Source organism: Falco biarmicus, chromosome 8, assembly GCF_023638135.1.
Source record: "Falco biarmicus isolate bFalBia1 chromosome 8, bFalBia1.pri, whole genome shotgun sequence".
NCBI lineage: Eukaryota > Metazoa > Chordata > Aves > Falconiformes > Falconidae > Falco > Falco biarmicus.
The window spans coordinates 59,327,995-59,344,609 of record NC_079295.1 but is presented as its reverse complement, the minus strand read 5'-3'; the positions used below and the strand labels follow the sequence as shown (position 1 = coordinate 59,344,609).

At 47.1% G+C, this 16,615-nt stretch overlaps 1 protein-coding gene across 1 annotated transcript in view; it reads right to left on the bottom strand.

Moving 5' to 3' along the window:
• The window catches only part of FAT2 (FAT atypical cadherin 2), a 46,534-nt gene that overhangs the window by 17,252 nt on the left and 12,667 nt on the right, over nt 1-16,615 (bottom strand). Inside the window, exons 5-13 of the mRNA XM_056349601.1 lie at nt 16,235-16,445; nt 13,657-13,796; nt 11,597-11,872; nt 10,929-11,139; nt 5,900-9,952; nt 3,457-3,653; nt 2,673-2,826; nt 1,676-1,909; nt 482-871 (exon numbers count right to left, since the gene is read on the bottom strand). Of these exons, the coding sequence (XP_056205576.1) occupies nt 482-871; nt 1,676-1,909; nt 2,673-2,826; nt 3,457-3,653; nt 5,900-9,952; nt 10,929-11,139; nt 11,597-11,872; nt 13,657-13,796; nt 16,235-16,445 (5,866 nt within the window). The remainder of the gene's footprint in view (nt 1-481; nt 872-1,675; nt 1,910-2,672; nt 2,827-3,456; nt 3,654-5,899; nt 9,953-10,928; nt 11,140-11,596; nt 11,873-13,656; nt 13,797-16,234; nt 16,446-16,615) is intronic.

Genomic DNA, 16,615 nt, shown 5'->3' with positions numbered 1-16,615 from the left:
ACACAGCAGTGCTTTATTTGGCTAGTAAACCTGGCTCAGCACCTGCTCATGGTTAACAGATTGGTAACTATCCACATTCATTGAGTGCTACCTAATAAAGCTGCCTGTTAACCCTGGTCTGCCGGTTCCTTGTGGGATCAGGATGGAGAGACTTTTTAAAATGCAGTTACCTTCTCCTGTGTTTTGAAGTGGAAAAATTTCCCCATCCTGTTCTCCGTGTATTCCTCATTGCTATGGATCTGTCTCAGGTCCCAGACATACGGCAGGAATCTTTCCATTAATTTCAGTAAGATTTGGACTACTCAAGTGACTTGGCTGGTAAAATTTAGGCTAGAGGACTGTATTCCCTACCCTTGTGCTGGCTAAAGACTAAGGGAAGCAGAAGTGCAAGCCAAACGGAGAAGAACGAGAGAAGACACATACAAGCACATCCTTTGATGTTTGGTCAGCCAGGACCTGCTTTGGCATGAGATCGTCTTACCTGTGTTTGAGTTGAGCTGGAATTTCCCGTGGTCGTTGCCATTCACAATTTCATACTTGATCTCTGTGTTTTCTGAATTGTCCCTTGTCAAGGCTGACAAGTTGAGGACCTCTGTACCCACAGCCACATCTTCTTTTACCATGGCCACGTATTCAGGGGCCAGGAAAACAGGCAGATATTCATTTAGATCCACAACGGAGACAGTGACAGTGCCAAGAGCAGAGAGGGGCTCCGGGGTGCCCCGGTCTGTAGCACAGACTGTCAGCTCAAATGCTGAATGCTGGGAATCCTTCAGAGGCTTTTCCAGACGAATCACCCCTGTGGTTTCTTCAATTGAAAAGTGTCCGTTGGCAGAATCAGGCAGAGAATAAACCACCTCAGCGTTGAGACCTGGAAGGGTAAGGGACAGGCTGTATTAATTCATGGGTAGGAACTGCTGGTTGGATTTTTTTTTGTTTGGTTTGTTAATCCATGAGGACTATGTGTACTTAATGACCTTAAATTCCTAGGGAAAATGGAGGCTGTATGAACATCAGGTGTTGCCCCTGTCCGTCTGTAAGTTCAGACATCTGGCCACCCTCACCATCATCCATCAGTACCGCCTGTCTGTATTTACTAGTGTTTCCCAGTTTTAATTCCCCTGCTTTTAAATGTAATTTCCCTTCATATCTGCTTGCAAAGCAGGTAAATGTGCTCTTGCCTCTGTCATTGTAAATTCAGTCTCTGCTGGAGAGGTTTGTTGAAAGTTTCTTTCTTAGGAGTCTTACCTATGTTTCTGAGAATCTTTGTGCATTCAGAAGGACCTCTCCCTCCATATCATCTACCTCATTCAGATCTAAAGCTCCTTTTTTCCTTATTACGCTCATTCTTGATTTCCATTTTTGGTAAAGTTTCTGTCCAGTTTGGATCCCGGACAAACTGTGTGTCACAGTTTGCACCGCACGTCATGGTTACAGTTACTGAGCATGTCCTCAAAGTCTGTCTTTGCGTGTTTCTACAAATATTGCATTTCCTACCGGGTCACAAAAATGCTGATGCCAGCCTGCTAGTTAAGAACAACTCAGTGATGAGATCCTGGCACATCTTCGCCAAGATTCAATCATCTATACCCATTGCTACAACCCTTCCCTAGGTTTCAAAGGTTTCAGGATGAAAGATGAACTATACTAAAAAGTAAATCCCATTCTGACTCACCTTCGTCAAGGTCCCTGGCAGCAACCACGGCGATGGGTGTTTTTGTTGTGGTGTTGTCAAAAACGGCCACTGCACAGTGAGTGGGGAAGAACCTCGGTGCATTGTCGTTTGTGTCCTCTACGATCAGTGTTACATCTGCTTGGCAGGAACGGCCTCCACCATCAGTTGCTTTGGCAACAAGATGGTACGTAGGTTTCTGCTCACGGTCGAGAGGTGCAGATGTGGTCAGTTCCCCTGTTGGAAAGAACAGGAGGTGGTCTTGTCTCCTGCAACTGCTGCCACAGCCTAGGAGAGCTCAGGGAGGTTCAAGCACGCTGCCTTCCTGGCTGAACCGTGGGAGACAGCCCGGGTTTGAACGCTGTCTGTAATCCAGCTAATAGCAGCGATGTGTCCACACCACATCGCTCGGGGCTATTCTCGGATCACTGCCAGCCAGTGCCCTGGCAGGGCTTGGCATGGGGAGTCCTTCAAGGCGGGCTGAACTTCATGCAAGGGATGCCGTCATGGGATAAAAGTCCTCATAAATGAATTGTACTCATAAACACCTTTATGACCCCTGCTGCATTAAGTTTTTTGTAATGTAGTGAACCCCAGTTGTTCTCTAGGATGATCATTGTGTCTGTTCGGGCAAAGACACTGCCCAAGACCTGGTAAGGTGCTTTTTAGAGTTTAGGACTTGGGTCTTTGTCTCAAGCCAAACACTTGCTGATCTCTCCTCCTTGAGACCTGGCTGTTAGCAACAGCACCTGCCCTGCATTTTACTGTTGCTAATGGACTATTTGTAAAGAAATCCAGCAGGCAGCTGCAGAGCTCACTCTCCTCTATACTGTGTTGGAATAAACCTGTCTGTCTGCCATTCCTCCTAGCTTGGGAGAGCTGGAATGAACAGACCTTTTGTTTGCTCAAGAGGAGGCAAGTATTGAGCCATGCTGGCAGCTGGCATTTCTTGGGAGTGGGTGAGGAAAAGGATAAAAGCATCCCATCGCCCTGCTCTCACCTGTGTGTGGGCCCAGCCGGAATTCCTCTGCGCCAGGGCCGTGGAGGCTGTACGTTATCTGGGCATTGCTGCCGACATCAGGGTCGGTCGCTGATATTTTCAAAATGAAAAGACCCGGCAGAGCATCTTCAGAGACTCTCCCAGTGTAGAATATCTGGCAAGGACAGAAGGTGTCATTGGCATCTGAGCCATGTCCAAAATACCTTCATCCCACATGGGGAGGAATGGACTAGCAGAAGCTTCATAGAGAAGGATAAACCACGTGGTTTATGGGGGAACACAATGTGCCTCACGTTGCCGCTGCAGGGGTGTGGACTGGGACCAGTGAGCTCATTTCACACAAGCCTTTGAATCTCCTTTGGGAAGCAACCACCTCTGTTCTTTCTCACCATGGGTAACATCCATACCAGCAATCAGCTCTCTACGGTAACAAACCTCCTGATGGGAATCTCTCAGCTTAGCAGGATATAAAACTCAGTAATTTACATGCCCCTACCCAGGAGGCTTCCTGGCATTGTTTATCTCCAGAAATTATCCTTCATAATGTTTAGGCGCTCACTTACTGCTGGCAAACATGCTTGGAGGCTAGATTTAATGTTCTTGCTTGACATGCAGCTTAATTAAAATTGCTAAGCATAATCAAAGCAAAAAGATCGTGTGAGAAGAATTATGACAAGCCAAACCCTCTTAACATGCTCTTTCTGTTCATTCTTCCTTGCTATTGTGTTCTCTCCTTCCCAGGTGCTCCTCTTGTGCCCCTGATGCCCCAGGACAGATGTCTTACCTGGCCACACTCAGGGCTGTTGTCATTGATATCCAGAACAAAAATTTCCACTTCGGTGGTAGCCTGAAATTTTCCATCAGAGGCCATAACCTTGAGGAGATATTTTTCTGTATCTTCTCTGTCCAAAGGCTTCTTGGAAGAAATTGTCCATTCGCCCTCAATCTGGTTAACGGTGAACTGTCCCAGTACATCTCCTTCTAGAAGGGGGCAGGAGGCACGGAAAAAAGACATTTACCGAGTGCTGAAAATCAGATGAGTTAAGGAAAGGGGATATAGGTGTGCCCACTGCCGGGCCCTTGAGACACCTGAAGGACTTGCAGTGGTGCCACAGAGAGGGCGTTAGTGTCATATCTGGCAGGTGAGGAGCATTTGGTCTGATTCACTGCATAGCTGAGAAATACCCTGCTCGTTTCTCTTACTAGCTGTTTGCATATTACACTGGAAGGAGGAAACTACTCCTGATTGCAGAAGTGTCTCGGTAATGTTCTGCAGGTGTGCATATTCATTGCCTCAAAACCACATCGTCTCACTTTCCTAAAGTGTGTCAGTCTTTCTCGGTGCATGTTCCTAAAGGGATCTGAGAGTGGCAAATACCCTGCAGACATTGCTTGGATCTTATTGTTACAGTACCTGTGTAGTTGTACTCCCTTTTAACCTACAGATGTATTTAATATAAAGCTACACTTTCTGGGGCTACTTTTTGATTTTGTAAGAGCCAAACAATGACAGACAGGTAAATCCAGACTAGGCAGGCTCTCCAGCCCACCAGATTCATGCCGCTCCTACTGATATTACACAGAGTAGCTTTTGAATGGGGTGGATGCTGACCCTGGAGAATCCTTTTCTGGCAAGGAGCTGGTGTCCTCTGCTGAACCCATGCAGCTGGGCAGAAGGAGGGAGCACATTAGGTAAGGGAGACAATGAAGAGAGCTGGCTCCAGGGCTTGTTTGTGTTAGGCTCTGAAGGGCCTTGCACAGTGGGGTAAATTACATCCACTCTCTTTCTGCTTTTATTTGCACTGCAGTGATGAGGTGGTGAATCTGGAGGTGCAGCAAGACCTCTGCTAGCCCTTCTTCTGATGCTGGGAGACTCCAGCCCATGTTCAGATTTAGTTTCTCTGTGTTTAAGGTCAATGTGCATGTGAACAACGGGAAGCTAGGCTCTGTGTTCACCTCCTCCTTTCTTTTGCTGCAGCACTCTGCTGCAGTTGTATTTCTGTGTTTATGGCTAGAGTTTGACTTATGCTTCTAAGTACATAGCAGAAATGTATACATGTATTCACCAGTAATATAGCAAGCATTCTCTCAGGTTTAAAGCAGTTGGAAGTTACTACTACCTTTAAGATGGCAGAAGTGCAAATACATAAATGGATTGAATCTTTGCTCCCAAAGGTTTGCAAATACCTAGGTATGCCATAAACCAATTGAAAGTACCAACATTCCTCCCCTGTTTTGGATGGTTACAATAATAGATAACAGGCTGCAGCATGATCTGGCTAAATGTTTTGACCCTGAAGGGTCCTCGTTTGAGTTTGCACAAACATTTTAATTTGAAGTATCTGTTCCAGGTCTGAGGGAGACCCTTTGGGGTCAAAAAGTACCGTAAAATCAAGCTTCTACTTGTGCCGATGCACAACAAGCATTCCAGTATAACTTTTTTGCTCTTCTACAGCAGTGGTTAATTTCAGTTGGCACAGCTGACGTTCCAGGGGTGCGAGAGTCATCTTTAGTATTTCTTGTTAGCCAGGAGTCTCGTTAAGATTGACATGAAAGTCTCAAATATCCACCGGTTCTTCAGGGTGGTTAACTGCAGCCTTGTGAGGTCTACTTGTTTGTTAAGTCAGGGTCACAGTGGCATCATAGGAGACACATTTAATATCAGGAAGTTATGCACATCCTATGTGCACAAATATAGTTATTAAAAATACAGGCAGGCTACACATAGGTGTAAACTGACTGCATGGTTTGCAGGAGAAAAAGCTGGGTCAAAGAACTTACAAATACAGATCACAGTATCTATGTGTGAAAAACCTTCCTTCCTGCTGTGCCACCACTTCTGTCCTTCTCGTAAGTATTAAAATTACAATCTTGATTATTCCTCTGTTAAGAAAGTGTAAATAAATATATCTACAGTACTGTGTAATTACTTACATATTTTATTTATTTATTTCCAAATAAATAGGACAATTTGGTGGTGAGATAGCTATTATAATGATAATTCCACCCACTGCAGTTAGTTACTAAAGAGTTTTGGATACCCCAGACTCATTTAACTGATGAATCCAGCTCATGACAGAGCTCGGGCTTCATCACCTGCGTCTTATGGGACTGTCTGTATAATGCTATTTCGGTATTAATATTCTGTAAGACAACGTATCAAATCCTCACTTTGAGATGATAGTCTATTTTTGCTCACTGAAGATTTAAAGTCAGGAAAAACTCACCAGTTATGTAGCATGTGACCCGCCGGTTCTGCTCAGAGATGTCTGCATCGATGGTACTCAGTGTGACAACAACCTGCCCTGGCTCTGCGTTCTCAATTACCGATCCTTTATAGAAATCTGAGGTGAACTGTGGAGCATTATCATTTTCATCAGAGACAGTGACCTCCACCAGGGTTTGGGAAGAGAGCTGGACTTTCCTGCCATGGTCAGTGGCCACCACATAAAACCGGTAGATCTCCTGATCTTCGCAGTCCAACTCTTTTAGTGTGGTGATCCACCCACTCTCACCATCAATGGTGAAGAGTCCTCGGAGGTTGCCAGATTCTGCTTCCAGACTGTAGGTCACCTGTCCATCACTTCCCATGTCCTGGTCATTAGCTGTCACTTGAATGACTGTGGTTCCTGATGGCATGTTCTCCATGACAAATGCTTTGTAGGGATCTGCCTCAAAAACAGGTCTGTTGTCATTGACGTCCTGCACTTGGATGTTCACAGAGACCAGAGAGACCAGGTCAGTCTCCTGATGTGTGCAGTGAGCCATAACATCAATCTGGTACCACTTGGTGGTCTCATGATCCATGGCCTTTTTGATTTTCAAAGCCCCTGTTTGTTCATCCAGCGTGAACACCTCATCTTTATTACTTTCTGTAGTGGTTCCCTTCACCAGGCTGTATATGATGGGATCCTCTGCAAAAGCTTTGACTGAGCCTATTTCTGATCCCTCTGGAAGGTCCTCAGATGCAGAGAATGTATAAAGGGGCTCAGAAAACCTTGGCAACGTCACCTCCCTGGGGACAATCTGAAGATTCACTGGGAGAAGGGAAGTCCAGTGAGGGGGTCTGCCATCTTCAGCTTTCACCTTGAAGTTAAAGGCTCTGTTTTCCAAACCAACGAGGCTCTCTTTGACCTTAACAACCCCAGTGGCAGCATTGATCTCCACAAGATCTTCTGCCACATCTTCCACAGAGTCAACGGAGTAAATGACATCTGCATTTGCACCTTCATCAGCATCATAAGCCAGTACCTGGATGACAGGGGAGCCTTTGCTTACATTGGACTGGATAGACAGCGTGTATTCAGAAGCTTTAAACTGAGGTGGGTTGTCATTCTCATCTGTAAGGATTATTTTGACAGTGCAGAATGCCACCTTCCCACCCCCGTCCTTGGCCATGACTTTAATGGCAATCACTCTCTCTGTTGAATTTTCCCTGTCCAGTTTTTGCAGCGTGGCAATACAGCCTTTATTGTCTATGGAGAACTTCTCATGGGCAAGTTTATTTATGATGGTATAGTCTATGGTGCCGTATGGGCCACCGTCTGGGTCAATAGCCAGCAGTTCAATCACTTTGGTACCTATCTCAGCATTTTCTGCCAGCTCTGCCTCATACACATTCTGCCGAAAAGAGGGGCTGTATTTGTTGGCATTTGTGGTATTGATATACACGGGCACGGTGCTCTTGAAAACTCCATCTGAAGCAGAAACTCTGAGACTGTAAGATGACTCCAAGTCCTTTTTGCAGCGGTTGAACATGGATATTATTCCAGAAGTGCTGTTGATAGTGAAATGCCTGTTGTCATTGCCTGAGAGTATCACGTATTCCAGTCGGGTGGTGTCTCCGCTATCGGGGTCCAGGGCTTGGACTTTTATCACGATATGCCCACATGTAGCCATTTCACTCACCTTGGCTTCATACTGAAGCTGGCTGAACTCGGGGGGGTTGTCATTGATGTCTGTCACATCTACAATTACCAGGGCATCACTGCTAAGTGGAGGCATCCCATGATCTGCAGCTCTTACTTTCATGCGAAACTGCTGATTTTTTTCATAATCAAGTGCTTGAGCAGTTGTTATTTGCCCTGTGCTGGCATCAATATTAAAGAACTTGGTAGCATCTGAACCATCATCCAAGATCTGATAGGAGACCACTTTGTTTCTGCCTGAGTCCTTATCAGAGGCAAAGATCTGGACAACAGGGGTCTGTGCTGGCAAACTCTCCGAGACAGATGCTGTGTAGATGATCTGGGAAAATATGGGGGGGTTGTCATTAATGTCCTCTACCTCCACCTCTACTCTGGCTTCTGAAAAGGATCCTAGCGCTGTGTCTGTGGCTCGAACAGTGAAGGTGTGTTCTGTCTCTAGCTCATAGTCCAGCTGGCCTGTGACAGTAAGGACACCGGTTTTGAAGTCAGTGCTGAAGAGTTTCAGGGAATCTTCTTCCACGATGTTGTAGATGAGGCGCAAGCCTTCAGGGCTGCGAGCCTGTATGTGGAGGATAGATGTGTAGAGGGGGATGTTTTCTGGCACCTTCACTCGGTAGTACAAACTTTGGAACAGAGGGTTGGATTTGTTCCTCACACTGATCACAACCTCCTCTTCGGCACGGAGGGGAGGCTCACCTTTGTCCTTAGCAATGACTCGGAGGTTGTATTTATTTAATGCTTGGTAATCAAGAGGCTTCTTAAGGGAGATGTCTCCCAGGTAGGGGTCAATCCAAAAGTATTTATAGTCCTCTGCAAATGAGTAGGTAATGGCTCCATTATCCCCTACGTCTTTGTCTGTTGCTGACACCTGAAAAAGGACGTCACCTGGCTCTGTGCCATCCTGCACCGAGGTGTAATATGGCACATTCTCAAACTGCGGTGGATTGTCATTGACATCCTCTATGTAAACCTTCACTGTGGCTTGGGACACTCTCGGTGGTTTCCTATTGTCCTTCACTTCCACAGCTACCTCGTGCATGTCTTGTGTTTCGCGGTCGAATTTCACACCCTTGGTCTGGAGTACTCCAGATGCCTGGATCATTTTGAATCTTTCCTTTCCATTCAAAAGTGAATAGAAAAGTGGTTCATTTAGCTGATACCCCTTGACCCCAAGGACAGTGAGAGTCTTCTCATCTGTAGAGTTCTCCATCACAGTTACTGTATATATGTCTTGATCAAATTTTAAGCCAGTACCTTGTGCTTGAGTTAAATTTAGCTTAACCAGAGCAGTACTTTTATACAAGCCATCACCAGCTCGGACCGTGAGTTCACGATAGCTTCCCAGGCCAGTGGTGTTAAGAATGGAGATGAGACCTGTAAGCGGATGAATGTAGAAAGCATTATCAAGGTTCCCTTCCACGATGCTGTATGTCACCTCTGAATCTGCATCTTTTGCCTGCACTGACAAAAGCTCCATCCCTGAGTGGGCAGGTAGCAAGACAGAAAGCTCGTAAGTGTCCTTGAAAAAGACTGGAGGTGAATCATTCACATCTTTAACATGGATTGTGACTCTGGCCGGCTTAGACGCAAATAAGCTGGGACTTCCACTGTCATGTGCGTGTACACTGAAGTGGAAAACTGGGGTAAGCTCATAGTCTATATCAGCACGACTGGTCAGCGTCCCTGTGCTGGGATCTACTGTGAAATATTTCAGTGCCTCCGGTTCCAAAATCTCATAGACCAGCAGAGCATTGGAGTCTTGATCAGCATCTGTTGCATGGGTCACAAGGGGAGAATTGCTTTCATCCAGAACCATGCTTTGTGATGGAGCGTTCTCCATGATCCAGCCAACGAAGGAAGGCTTAACGAAGATCGGCACATTGTCATTCTCATCTATGACATAGATAAGTACCACTGTGTCCATAAATGCTCCAGCCATGTTGGTGCCACGGACTTTCAACTGGTAAAAAGATACCTGCTCAAAATCTAAGGTCTTCTGAGTGGAAATAAGGCCTGACTGGTAGTTCATGGAGAACACTCCATCTCCATTTCCATCTTTTATTTCATAGCTGACTGGTGACAAGCTTGTGGCTGAAACCTGGATCAGAGGAGAGCCAACAGCAGTGGTTTCACTGATCTCTGTGATGTATTCGGCCTCTGGAAACTTTGGAGGCGTGCGCTCAGAGGGTCTAATGCGGACATGTACTGTAGAAGAATCTTTAAGCTGGGGGAACCCCTGATCTTCTGCCTTTACAATGAGAGTAAATCGCTCCTGCCTGGATGGGTCCAGTCTCTGGGCAACTGTAATAATTCCAGAATAAGAGTCGATGCTAAAGAAACCTTCCCCGTTACCTGCAAGAAGAGAAATTACAAAGTGAAGAATACAGACACCCTGTTGGTTTTGGTTTTCTGAACCTCTTTTCCATAGATGGTCCTGATTTCAGGCCTAATTAACATCTGTTTCTTTCACTGGGAGGCAACGCTCTCCATTAATTTCTAAATAATTTTAATTCTAAGAACAATGAACTCATTGAGATCTATGAACTAATTTTTAAATCAATCAAAATGTAAATTAGAGATAAACATCCTTCTAATCTGAGCATATTTAGTGGTGGCAGAGCACGTGCTTGAAGCTTTTGCCTCATGTGCAGAACAAGGTTGCATAGGCCGTACTAGTTCCTTCAAGCCCTGTCATGCTTATAATTACCAATACTTCAGGAGCAATTAAATTCCTTAGTCCTTGATCTAAATTGCAGTGAGAAAGATGGAGCAAAGGATGGCTTGTCTCCTGCAAAGAATTTAGCTGCTAAATAGGCAGAGTGGCACAGCCATAAATATTTGTTTTAACCTTTAAAGTGAATGACAAAATACTTGCCCACTGAGCTTGCATGACCCAAACCCACCATCAACCAGTGCTGAAAGGGTTCTCGCTCTTCCTCAAGGATGTATTTCTTGGTAGAAGTGGTGGAAGTGATGGTGGCTGTTGTAGGAATCAGAGTACTTTTGTCTGACAGCAGCTGAACAGGGAGCCCTCCCTCAGTTCCCATGGATGAGAAGAGCAAATTTTAAGTTGTTCTAACTCATCCAGTCACATTTTTTCTTAGACCAGTGACTCAACACTGAACTGTCTTCTTAAGGAAGGATGCTAATGTTCTGTAATATGGAAATTACCTGCTCACTCTAGATTTTCTCTGGATTTTAGAACTGTGCAGCCATTTACTGTTCTTTGCAACAGCTAGAGAAAGCTGGTCAACTGTTTGGTCACCGGCTAGAGCATAGAAATGCAGGCACGTTCATACCCTAAACTATCTTGTTGCACAGCTCTCACCTGCCTGAAGGGAGTAGTGGATTTCAGCGTTGGCTCCTTGGTCCTGATCAAAGGCTCTGACTTGTATAACTTCTGTGCCCAGCACTGCTGAGTCCAGCACTTCTGCTTCGTAATGGATGCTGCTGAACTGTGGAGGGTGCAGGTTGCAGTTCTCCACATGGATGATGACTCGAACGAAGTTCCTCTTGATGGGGACCTCCTGGTCTCGCACCTGAATGACCGAGGAAGAGCAGGTACGGTCACACTCAGGGAGCAGGCAGCCTTGCCTGCAGCAGGCTTCCAAGTAGCTCGTCAGGACTCTTACAGAGGGTGGGGGTTTTCAGTGGTACCAACCCCTTGGGTGGGAATGAGCCTGCAAGTTTCAGCACCAAAGCTCAGCCTTGAATTTCAAATATTAACAATTATTCACTGTGCTTTCTTGTGTAAGAATACAGTGGCTCTCCAATGAAATCAGCAGGTGATGGGTGCAGCCCATAGTTGAGAGGAAAGCAGGGTTTTACCTAGATTTCTCCAGGATGGCTATACAGTAAAGGTTAACATCCTACTTTCCTCTTCCCTGTTGTTCTAGACAAATCCTCCCTCAAAGACTAGAACCAGTTTTAATTTCTCCAGCGACCCATATATGCTGGCCAAGCCGATGGACTCAGCAGGGTTTGGCTAGGACTCACCATCACTGTTAGGGTGTGCTGAGGCATGGGCTGGGAACTGAAGCCTTCTGCTGTTGTGAGGACCCCACTGCTTGGATCCAGCTGGAAAAGTCTTGTGCTTTTGGGGTCCACGCTGCCATGGATGGTGTAGATGAGCCCCTTGCCTTTGTCCTTGTCTGTTGCACTGACTTGAAGGATTTCCCTCCCCGAGGGGGTATCTTCAGGAATCCTCACCTCGTAATGGCTCTCCAGGAACTGGGGACGGTGCTGGTTGATGTCAATCACATGGATAAATGCCTGTGGGGGAGACAGCACAGTGAGGGCTGCAGAGACGTGGGAGCAACTTGACTTATTCAGCCATGTAAAGTTGCAGCTACCAACCCCTCTTGGGTGTAGCTGCGCTCTGAGCCTTGTAACCGCCACAGCTTTCCAACTCCCAGGGCTTTGCCATTCATGGTGACTGGGAACCCTTTTGGCCTTCTCCCCAGGAACTCCTGCTGTGCCTTCCCTTAGTGATTTTCAGCTTGCTTCCTCTCATTTTTTTTTAAATCTCTCCAATCTGGCAAGCCATTCAGACTGAGCGTGCCTGCACTTGGCACATGGGGAAACCGTCACAGCCTGCCACAAAAAGTATCAGTTGCTCATCCACGGTGCCAGCTTTGCTGGCTGGTGCCTCCACACTAGTCTTCATTAATTACACACCACAAAGCTGACAGAAGGGGGGACCTTTGGCAAAGGAAGGGAGGGGCTGGCCTGTCTCAAGAGCAACATGGGGGCAGGGAAGGTATGCAAAAACAAAGTTTTTGGTCCACGCTTCTTAGCCATATCTTCCCCTCTGCATTTAACAACAAACCCCTGTGAATGGCCTGCCTGAATCCTGCCTGCAAAGTCGCCTAGTTTCTTGTGTTTGGTCTCCTACCCTGGCTGTCCTGACCCCCCTACTGATGTGTTCATGGCATCTTAGGAAGTCCCAACCAAGTGTAATAATTAGCTTCCTTTAGCAAACCTGAACATGCCATGGGTGCTTTGCACAAGCAGGTTTTTTGACATCTGCTAGTGCCTTGAGTGCCAAAATAAACGTAGGGATGAGATGCAAGGTGGCAGGGAATGCACAGCAGGCAAGGTGGGGCTTTGTTTGTTTATTTGGAACAATACCTGAAGATAGTTGAGATAGATAGCTGTCCATTAGCATTGCGTTTCACAGGAATGGTAGTGTTCCTCACTCATCATCCCCACAAACCTCTGCAGTGAGTTTCCCACGATAAATGTCACTGAGGGGTGACTCATGTTCTAGGTCTTCCTGTGCAGTGAGGGCTGGGTTTTTTGGCTGCTGTTTATGCGTGGAGAAAATGGTTGGTGAAAGCTCAAGCCCTGAATACCCTTCCTGAGGGTAGGTAAAGATAGGCAAATCTCCGCAGCCATTTTAACCGGGGCTCAGGGAAATACCTGAGAGCAAAGCGTCTCCTTTTGCCAACACTTGCTTTTCATGTGGCAGCTCAGAGGACACAGCATTCTCTGTAGTTGCCCCACTCGCCCCCTGGACATCAGTGCTGATATGTTCTCAGTGCTCTGCAGACTTGGAGCAGCCCAGGGGAGGGCTGACCTCACCTCCTGCAGATGCATCTGCGCTGGCTTTGTACAGGTTAGCAAGTGCCAGGAACACCCCTTGATACGGTACTGTGGTCCCACACCTGATCTAACCACATATGCATTTCCCTCATATCTTAGCAGGTTGTCCCAGCCATGTTGTAGTTCAGCCTGAGCAGCTGACAGCAAATTGAGGTCTTGAGAGTATGAACTGCCACCCCAGCTTGGCTGGTGGTATAGCCGTGTCCTTGTGAGCTGGCTGTGATCAACAGGAGAGGCCCAGGCTTTCCTAGATCATTTTGGTTTCCAACCACATAAAAAAATCTTAGCTTGGTACTTAGGAAAGACCTGGGTCACTGTGTAATGTAAGATCACAGTGTAAAGAGATTCTTGTGCCTGGCGCCTGATCCAGAGCTCAGCAGGGTCACAGGAAAGATTCCCTTATCGTATACTCACTCTAGATGGGGTCTCTGCTAAAGAAAATAAACCATTACCTGGGTTTTGATGGTAGTGGACCCATCAGTGACTTCTACTGTCAGGTTGTAGCTTGACTTCTTCCTTGCATCGAGGGGTCTTGCAATGACCATGCTGCCTGTACTCTTCTCAATGTCAAAATCCATGTCATCATCGCCACCTGGGATAGGGGAGAGACGAGAGAAGGAAGTGGGGTGCAGTTAAAGTTAGATTTCTATCTGAAGCAAGCTGCAGGTGCTTGGCAGCCTCTGCAGGGGAAGGGATTCTAGGAGCTGCCTGGAGATCCAAAGGAAGAGGATGTTCCCTCCAGACACCATATACGAACCACACAAGGAGCTCATGCCCGGCTGCAGATATGTGGCATGCCAGGCAATATAGCTTGGATGGGGATGTGTAGACATTCGGTCTAGCTGTACCTCTTTGGCCGCAGCTAGACGGTGGACAGTGCCATAGGTGAGGTTTCTTCCAAATGGGGAAACTCAATACAAAATGTGATAGATGGACATAGGAGGCAGGGAGGACATGAAGAAGCTGGACAAAGAGGTAGTCACAGATGGTGACAAAGGTGTACGAAAGGGAAGGTGAGGGGAATTAGAGAAGAGGAGGAGGAGAGAAGCGGAAAGGATGCACATATGCATATGATGTCTTGGCTAGATTTGCCACAGGCACATTTGAGCATTGATTTATTTGCACAAGGTCTCCAGCTATGCAGCATCACAGGCTTAGCATGGATCAGGGACCTGCAGGGCTGAGCAACACTGTTGCTGGCTTCCAATTCAAGGTCACACTGTGGGCATATCACTGATGGTCTTCATTGCCACGGCTGGAAGCCTGTGAGCTACCTGAAGAAGCCCATACTTGAACAGTTGGGGAGGCAGACGGTGCTTCCAGGGTGAGCAGAGCCTGTTGTCTCCAACCCAGATGGCTGCATGGTGCGGGGAACCGCAGGCCAGAGCAGCTCAGCAGCAGAAGGCTGTCCCTCATGCTACTGCTGTGCAGCCCTGGCGTGGCAGCTCCTTTCTCATGCCTCACTTGCTGATGGCCTGTTAGTTCTCTATTGCACATGAAACACCGCTATGCTGTTCTGAGACAAGGAGAGGTAGAAGCACTTTTCTTCAATATATCCCAGGTCTCAGCTTGTCCCTTCCTGGCTACTGGATGCTCTGGATTCTGCTTTATTCTCTTACCAGTTGGGAAAATCTTGGCTGATTGTTAAATTACACATTTTCCCCGGTGGGAGAAATGGGTTGCCAGCCATCCGGACCACCACTTTCTTGCTGGGAAGGAGACAGAAAGAAGCAGAGACAGAGGAAAAGAGAACCCATGGATGCCTTTCTCTGAGAAAAGAGCTCTCTTTGCACAGTGCCAAAGGGAAAGAGGAAGCCCAGGGAAGGAAAGAGCTTAAGAAAGATGCTGCTTTATCAGGGTTTTTGCAGACATCATCAACTGCAGTGACAGAGCCTTTGTGAACTGGAAAAGGCGAGTGTTTGAATGAGGTGCTGAAGGCTCCTGGATCTCTGCGTTGCTTGGTTGCCAGCTATCATGATGCTTTGCTTCCCTAGCAGGGAAAATGAAATCCTGTCCTCTTCCACCGGTATAGAAACCAAGAGAGCCTTGAGTAGCACTTGGTGCACTAGGAACTGGCAAAGATGAGGTTGAGCATGCACAGAAGCACTCAGCAGGGAAACAATGGGATAAAATTCAGAGGAATATACCGTTAACTCTGCAAACCCAAGCAGACACTAGTAATGCCAGATAAGCCTTGCACTGATACTGTCTGCTCCTGATAGCACTGTATCTGTTGTTGCTTAATTGTATTTATACACCATTATCCCTGCCCTAACATAGTAAGGGGAAGAACTAATAACTCACCCAATTAAGGCTTTGTCTGACGAGGGCAAGCCCTGCAGGCAGTGTCAGGGAAAAGCCGTGCAAGGCAGATAGGGGCACCACTTCAAAACACCAAATTACATGAGCACAATTGGCCCTTGTTTGTAGGACCAGTTCTGCACACCTGCTGTCTGATGAGTCTCCTGGGGTGACAGCCCATGTCCCCTCTGCCCTAGCACCATGTGTCTTAGAGGAGGCCCTAGAGATTCTTCATGACATATCTAAGTCATCCCTGGGATGCTGGAGGTGGGAGAGCCCCACCAGTTAGGTCAGACCAGCTTTTTGAGGAATCTTTCCCTCTCGTCTCCCTGCAGAGACTATGGGCTCAACAGGGAAGGAGAGGTGTGGGTGTCTGCAAGACCAGCCAGACACCTGGATCCTTGCAGGCTGTTTTACCACAACCAATGGTGTCACTCGATTCCCAGGAGGAGCTGAGACTGGCATGCCCTGCCTTTCACGCTACATCAGAGAACACTGACAAGTCCCAGAATGTCACTTAAAAAGTGTGTTAGATAATTGCACTTGGCACCAGAGTCCTTGGATGAGCAGCTTTGTCTATGGTTGTTTAAGCCTTTTGGTGTCTGTGAGAAAGCACCTACACCTAAAGCAAACAAATTCATCACCTCAGGCACGCAAGTGCTGAAAGCCAAGGGAGCTGGGGCAAATGCTCCCTGACACCACTGCCCTGCTTTAATTTCTGTGTCTCACCTGTGATATTAAACCACACTTGGCTGGGGCCCATTTCAATGCTGATCACTCCCACCATATGGTTCACAGGATCGGTTTCCATCACGGCAAAGTTAAAATGGGGTTCGTCGAAAGCTAGTGGCTCTGAGGAAGGGCCGGGCCGGGAGACCCAGCTGATGTGAAGCCTCACATGGGAGGAAAGTGGTGGGCTGCCGCCGTCTGTTGCCTTCACCTGCAGGGAAATGCACATGCAGTCAGGGAAAAGGCTGTTTTAGCCTGTGGGAGCCCCATCGGAAGCTGCTTCTCCCACCCACCAGGAGTTTCAGGTCTGAGTGTGCCTCAAATCCCACAAAACAACTCTTGACCCAGTGGCCAGTGCTCTGGCTGCTTCCAAGATGAGCC